Source organism: Raphanus sativus, unplaced genomic scaffold (genome assembly GCF_000801105.2).
Source record: "Raphanus sativus cultivar WK10039 unplaced genomic scaffold, ASM80110v3 Scaffold3348, whole genome shotgun sequence".
Classification (NCBI taxonomy): domain Eukaryota; kingdom Viridiplantae; phylum Streptophyta; class Magnoliopsida; order Brassicales; family Brassicaceae; genus Raphanus; species Raphanus sativus.
The window spans coordinates 3077-9919 of record NW_026618654.1 but is presented as its reverse complement, the minus strand read 5'-3'; the positions used below and the strand labels follow the sequence as shown (position 1 = coordinate 9919).

The following is a 6843-nucleotide window of genomic DNA, read 5'->3' as shown; positions in this document are numbered from 1 at the left end:
AGTCTATGTGATATTTTGTATGTATATCAATATTTTTTATATATATATCAAGATTTATATCGGGAAATCGACCAGAAAAACACTGAACTTTGCAGGAATTGCCAAAACAAACCTATACTCGAGCCTGGCCAAAAAAACACTGAACTATCATTGACTTTTTCAGTATATTAAAAGAATTATGATTGACTTTCCAAATTAACACACCGTTAACAGAGAGTTAAGACAGTGTTAGCTCACCGTTAATTATTGCCGTTTAACGAAATGACGTCGTTTTCATCAAGATCTTTGTGAAGACAAAATCTCAAAACGACGTCGTTTAACTTAATGAAAATGGTTTTTGGTTGGGCTCGAACCCATGCACTCGGGGTTCCAGGTAGATGTTTTTGCCACTGAGCTGGTGGACTTTTCGAAATATTACTCTACTTATTTTTCTTTATTGATTAAAAGATCTGGATGTTTTGTTTAAGACGAAAACCCAAGACGACGTCGTTTTATTTAATTAAAAGGATGTTGGTTGTGGGATTCGAACTCAGGCACTCGTGTTTCTGGAAAGGGGTTATTTGCCACTAAGCTAGTGGACTTCTCGGAAGATTACTCTACATGTTTATTTTTATTGTTCAAAAGATGTGGATGACTCAGTTAAAACAAAACGCGTAACCCTAATTTCTCAGAACCCAAATCGATTTGGGGATTTCTTGTGGATGGCAAGGACGAAGTTCACAAGGAACGGAAAAATGGTAACGATCTTTGGAGGGATGAGGAATTTCGAGTACGGGAGCGAAGAAGCGGTTCAGTCGAAGAAGAATGAGAGTGAAGAAGTGGTTCAGCCGTCGAAGAAGGGTGAAGGGAGTGTCTCTGAACCAAAGAAATCGGCGAAGGAAGGTGGAAATCGCGGTGCCTCTGTGAGTCAGTCATCGCCGGGGAGATCGAGGAAGAGTAAAAGAGTTGAAGCGAAGACGATGGTGGCATCTCCAGAGAAGGTTACGAGGCGTGGGACACCATATGGGTCGCCTGTGGCATCTCCGGAGAAGGTTACAAGGCGTGGGACACCATATGGTGGTTCTACTCCTTCTCCTAGACAAATGAAGAAGCAGAAGGTTACTGGTGGGTCAACTCGAAACTCGAAGACAAAAGATGATGATGTTGATGATGTTGATGATAGAGAAGAATGTCCACAGAAAGAGACAAAAGAGCTGAATCCTCGAAGTGAAGAAGAAGAATTTGGAGATATAGGTGATGATGGTACGCTAGCATTAGAAGATGGTATGTTAGCATTAGAAGATGGTAGGCTTGATGTAGAAGAAGATGATGGTTTTGCTGGCATCGAAGAAGGAAACTGCGGAGATTTGGGTCTTCATTTTGGTGAGGAAGCAAGAAATGATGACTGTGAGGTTGATGAAGACGAAGGGGATGATTATGCTTGGGATGAAGATAAAATCCCTGATCCGATGTCTTCAGATGATGAGAATGAAGAGGAGATGATACCTGCGGAAGCTTACAGAGCAGACACTGATCCAGAGGAACTACTTCTGCTTGGCAAAGTATTTTCAGATGCTGAGGACTTCAAACATACTTGTCTCAGGTATACCCTCAAAACCAGATACAACATCAAATTCTACCGATCCAGTAGCTTGAAGATGGGTGCAAAATGTGCTGCTGAGATGAGAGACGATGAGTCTCCATGTCCTTGGATGGTGTACTGTTCTTATGATAGGAGGAAGCAGAAATTGATGGTAAAGACATACGTCAATGACCATAGGTGTGAGAAGACAGGGCACTCAAGGATACTTAAGAGGTCAGCAATTGCAAGTTTATTTGCTGAGCGGTTAAGGCTGAATCCGAAGATCACAGCAAAGGAGATACAGGCGGAGATCTTGAGGGAGTATAAGATGGAAGTCAAAGAAAACTCATGCATTAAGGCCAAGACGAAATTGATGAGAGAAAGGAGGAAGACCCATGAGGAGCATTTTGATAAAATCTGGGATTACCAAGCAGAGATCTTCAGGAGCAATCCTGGATCCACCATGGACATTGAGACCATACCAGGAGCCACAGTTGGAAGCAAGCAGAGGTTCTACAGGCTCTACATGTGTTTCCAAGCACAAAAGGAATCATGGAAGAAGACTTGTAGGCCAGTTATTGGCTTAGACGGAGCTTTTCTGAAGTGGGACATCAAGGGACAGTTGTTGGCTGCGGTTGGAAGAGATGGAGACAATAGGATTGTCCCTATTGCTTGGGCTGTAGTGGAGATAGAAAATGATACAAACTGGGATTGGTTTGTGCAGCATTTGGCCATGGATTTGGGATTGGAACTTGGGAAAGGCTTTGTTGTAATGTCTGACAAACAAAAGGTAAACGAGTTTCTGATTCTTTTTTGTGATTCTTGTGATTCTTATATTTTTGTGATTCTTGTGATTCTTATATTTTCTGATTCTTTTTTGTGATTCTTGTGTTTCTGTAGGGACTAGTGAAGGCAGTTCATAACCTCCTTCCAGAAGCTGAGCATAGGCAGTGTTGTCGCCATATTTACGAGAACTGGAGGAAAGGTGGAAAAGATCTAAGGTTACAGAAGTTCTTCTGGTACATTGCAAGGTGCTACACTCCTGGTATGTTCAACTACAACATGGATGAGCTTAAGAGATATGATCCAGGCGCACATGCATCTCTGGTTAAGACAAAGCCAGAGACTTGGTCTAGAGCTTTCTTCAAGATAGGCTCCAACTGCAATGATAATCTGAACAACTTGTGTGAGTCCTTCAACAAGACCATCAGGGAGGCTAGGAAGAAGCCTCTGCTCGACATGTTAGAGGAGATAAGGCGCCAATGTATGACTAGGAACTACTTAAGGTCTAAGATGGCTACGGCCAGGAAGACTAGGTTCACGGAGAAGACACAGAAAGAGTTAGCCAGGGTTGAGGAGAAGTCTAAAGAGTGTACACTGCGTTGGGCAATTGGGCCAGAGACTGAGGTGGAGGACCAAGAGCAGACGTATGTTGTGAGTTTGGAGAGGGAGACTTGTGCATGTCGAAGCTGGCAAATGAATGGTATTCCATGCATCCATGCTGCTAAGGTCATCCTTGGTGCGAAAAGGAAGCTTTCTGAGTTTGTTGCTCCTTGCTACACAACAAACCAGTGGCGTGAAACCTACAGTTATGGGATCAGTCCTTTAAATGGGATGATAGAGTGGCCTCAGACCAATAGATTAGGTGTGATTCCACCACCTAATCGAAATGGCAAGCCTGGTAGGCCTAAAAACCATGATCGAAAGAAGGGAACCAATGAGACAGTGTCTACTACCAAGCTGAGCCGTGCGAACAGGATAATGACATGCTCTAATTGCAAAGAAGAAGGGCACTACAAGAATACATGTCGGAAGGCTTTTGTCCCGAGCTCACCTAAGAAACCAAGAGGCAGACCAAGGAAATATCAGGTAAGGTTCTTAGTTTTGTAGGTATTGGTAATGTTTCTGAGATTTTTTGAGGTTATTGACAATTCATTTGGGATGATACAGGGACTACATTTTGAAGAGTCACAAGCTCAAACCTCCCAAGCTCAATCCTCACAACCTCACTCATCACAAGCTTCCCAAGCTCACTCCTCACAAACTGAAGCATCACGATGGGAAGTTCCTCAATCTACCCAAGCATCACAGACTGGAGCGTGGGGAAGATGGTTCTCTTAGAACTACTCTTTTGTTTGTTGTGTGATGTTGTCTCTCTCGGATTTATGTTTTGTTGTATGATGGATGATGTACTTCTTTTTCTTTTGTTTAGCTGTTTTCTTAAACAATGATGATGGTTGTGTGATATTGTCTCTCTCTTTGCTGTTTTCTTAAACAATGATGATGGTTGTGTGATGTTATCTTTTTCTTTTACTTATTTTGTTCTGTTTTGCTGTGTTGATGATCAAGAAGTAAACAAGTCTTACATTAACCATAACATAAAGAGTCTTGAAACCATTAGAATTACACAAACACACAAATCAAACACAAGACATATTCAAAGACAACTCATTTCAAAGACAACCCATTCCTAGTGCTTATTTTCTCATGATGAACACAATACATGAAACTGATGCCACTAGAAAACCCACTTTGATGATCACATTCAGCTTCTTAACTTCATTGCTAGCCTTCTTGACATCTTCTTTCAGCTGTTCCTCCACATTTTTGAGGTTGTCGATCTCCATTTTTAGCTTCCTCAAATCCGATGCAAAGCAATCAACTTTAGGCAATGCATCGTGAACCTCTTCGTAGACAGCTTCATCTACCCATTTGTACAAGTGATCCTGGACACAAATCATGAACACAATCTATTGTCAGACAATTTCTCACTACCTAAACATTGAAGCTTTACATTTCAGAACACAACAAGGTTACAGAAACACAAACAATTAAACACTTACATTTCGAAACGTTGGGCATCTAAAGAAAGTTCTTCCTGGATTTTCCTTCGTTTTTGATGTGTAAATCTCAGTTCTTCGACCACATCCGCATTGCTCTGGGATACCACGAATACCCATCGTATTCACCGACGAATCCTCACAACCCGAACTCATCGTGTGACACTCGAAGAAATGGAAGAGAATCGAGCTTCTTAAGGAAGAAATGGAAGAGAATCGAGCTCTGTTCGTCAATGGAGAATCGATTTTATGATTTGGGAATTTAGGGTTTATGAGGAGAAAAGGACGTCGTTTCTTTTTGATTCATTTAACTAGGATTAAAGCCAATATAAAGAATGATGTTTGTCAATCTATTGTAAAGTCCACTAGCTCAGTGGTAAAAACCCGTTCAATTTAACTTGAGTACACAGGTTCGATACCCGATGGAAGCACATATTTTTAATTTTTTTTTTAATCAGACAAAGAGACAAAACGACGTCGTATGATTTAACACCCAAAATTAACGTCATCTTAATTATCTGTTAACCCGGTTAACGGTGTGCTAATCTGGAAAGTCAATCGTAACGTCCTTAATAAACCGAAAAAGTCAAAGCAAGTTCAATGTTTTTTTGGCTAGCCAATATGTCTAGGTTTGTTTTGGCAATTCCTGCAAAGTTCAGTGTTTTTCTGGCCGATTTCCCGATTTATATCTCATAAAATTTTGGTAATAACTAATCGTTTATGAAATATCCACGTGCCTTTTCTAGTCAACTCTCTCAGACTTTTAGTTACTTAACACTGCTCGAAAGACAAGAAACGGATATGAAAGCCAAAGGTTCAAAAAAAAGAAAGACAAGAAACGGATCCCACAATCAAAGTGCCACATCACAGTTGATCTCATCTATTTTGTCATTTTCCCGCCGCCTAACGTCACCTTTTGTAAATGAAATCGTGCCACGTGGAAATTTATATCGTCCACTCTTTTTTTCTCGAATAGTGATACATCCTTGTGAAGTCTAGTTTTTTCCTTAAATATAATTGGAAAAATATAATACCAGTCTTGTGGTTGGTCCCCTCATTCGATTGTATAAAATAAATTTATTAGTTTTTAAAGGCAGCCATATTTGTCTACATGACCTATGAGAATTATAACCATAAAATATCATCCACTTTCAAATATCTAATAAATTTAATGTCCCTATATATAACGGATTAAGTTTTGAAATAAGTTATTGCCAGAACAAAAAAAGAGAACGAAAAAAGAATATTCTCAATCTACCATGTATTCCTCTTCGAGTTCTTGGAGCTCATCACAAGAATCATTCTTGCTGAACGAGAGTTCGATGTTAGATCAATCCTTCTTTTGCCCTAGTTATAATTACTCTGATGACTTCTTCTCATTTGAGTCTCCGGAGATGATGATAAAAGAAGAAACCCGAACGGACGTTTCTAACTCCGAGGAAGAAGAAAAGATTAGTTCTGTTGATGAAGAGAAGTCATACAGAGGAGTGAGGAAGAGGCCATGGGGAAAATTTGCGGCTGAGATAAGAGATTCCACTAGGAACGGAGTTAGGGTTTGGCTCGGGACGTTCGATGTAGCTGAGGAAGCAGCTCTTGCTTATGACCAAGCCGCTTTTGCAACAAAAGGATCTCTCGCTGTACTCAATTTCCCCGTGGAAGTGGTCAGAGAGTCGCTCAAGAAAATGGAGAATGTGAATCTTCAAGATGGAGGATCTCCGATTATGGCCTTGAAGAGAAAACATTCGCTTAGAAACCGGCCTAGAGGGAAAAAGCGATCTTCTAATTCTTCTTCTGCTTCTTCTTCTAATTCTTGTTCTTATTCATCTTCTTCCTCTTCTTCCTCTTCATCATCAAGAAGTAAAAAGCAGAGTGTTGTGAAGCAAGAAGGTGGTACACTTGTGGTTTTTGAAGATTTAGGTGCTGAATATTTAGAACAACTTCTTATGAGTTCATGCTGATCTTGTAAATGATTCCAGCTATAGCAATCATTAAACTTTAATCTTGTAGTAGTTTAGAGATTAGTTTGTTCATTCTGTAGCTTCTTTGGCTCTCTTGTTTTTCCTTTGTTGTATCCAAAAGAAATTATTGGAAGAGATGGGATGGTAATGGTGATGTTGAACTGTATAAAAAAAACTCTATTATTGCGTTATATCGCTGGAAAGTGTGTGTAAATAATTTCTTTAATATTTATATAGATGGTGATGGTGATGTTCTATATATAGACTAATATATCTTAATTGCTTTAATATTTTTGTTTGTGCTTTAAATATTCTCAGTTTTTCTTATAAAGGTAAAATATATTAAATGATACAAATATTATATTAATTAATATTAAGTGTCTATATATATATATATATCAAATAAGTCATTCCTATCAGTTCAAATGAATCTTAATTAAAATCTATCAAGTCAAGAAAAAGAGTTGATAAGATATATAACTAT

General features: G+C 39.3%; 3 protein-coding genes across 3 annotated transcripts; 2 read left to right on the top strand and 1 right to left on the bottom strand.

Moving 5' to 3' along the window:
- Nucleotides 1-734: 734 nt before the first annotated feature.
- On the top strand, nt 735-3707 carry LOC108839209 (uncharacterized). Its single transcript, XM_057001195.1, has 3 exons — nt 735-2351; nt 2462-3435; nt 3512-3707. Exons 1-3 carry the CDS (start codon nt 735-737, stop codon nt 3705-3707), a joined length of 2787 nt encoding a protein of 928 aa, XP_056857175.1.
- Nucleotides 3708-3913: 206 nt separating this feature from the next.
- Nucleotides 3914-4583, bottom strand: LOC130506526 (uncharacterized protein At1g43920, Chloroplastic-like). The gene is made up of 2 exons (XM_057001193.1): nt 4405-4583; nt 3914-4287 (listed from the first exon to the last, which is right to left on the bottom strand). Exons 1-2 carry the CDS (start codon nt 4555-4557, stop codon nt 4039-4041), a joined length of 402 nt encoding a protein of 133 aa, XP_056857173.1. The 5' UTR covers nt 4558-4583; the 3' UTR covers nt 3914-4038.
- Nucleotides 4584-5593: 1010 nt separating this feature from the next.
- Nucleotides 5594-6550, top strand: LOC130506527 (ethylene-responsive transcription factor 15-like). Its single transcript, XM_057001194.1, has one exon. The coding sequence runs from the start codon at nt 5661-5663 to the stop codon at nt 6357-6359; it is 699 nt and encodes a 232-aa protein (XP_056857174.1). The 5' UTR covers nt 5594-5660; the 3' UTR covers nt 6360-6550.
- Nucleotides 6551-6843: the final 293 nt, after the last annotated feature.

What these genes read in the sequence shown, in the direction of transcription:
- LOC108839209 (XM_057001195.1), top strand. Translation starts at nt 735, where the DNA reads ATGGTAACGATCTTTGGAGGGATGAGGAATTTCGAGTACGGGAGCGAA. An exon ending in TAATGTCTGACAAACAAAAG is followed by an intron (nt 2,352 to 2,461) that starts GTAAACGAGTTT and finishes GTGTTTCTGTAG; the next exon opens with GGACTAGTGAAGGCAGTTCA. An exon ending in CCAAGGAAATATCAGGTAAG is followed by an intron (nt 3,436 to 3,511) that starts GTTCTTAGTTTT and finishes GGGATGATACAG; the next exon opens with GGACTACATTTTGAAGAGTC.
- LOC130506526 (XM_057001193.1), bottom strand. Translation starts at nt 4,557, where the DNA reads ATGAGTTCGGGTTGTGAGGATTCGTCGGTGAATACGATGGGTATTCGT. An exon ending in GATGCCCAACGTTTCGAAAT is followed by an intron (nt 4,288 to 4,404) that starts GTAAGTGTTTAA and finishes ATTTGTGTCCAG; the next exon opens with GATCACTTGTACAAATGGGT.
- LOC130506527 (XM_057001194.1), top strand. Translation starts at nt 5,661, where the DNA reads ATGTATTCCTCTTCGAGTTCTTGGAGCTCATCACAAGAATCATTCTTG.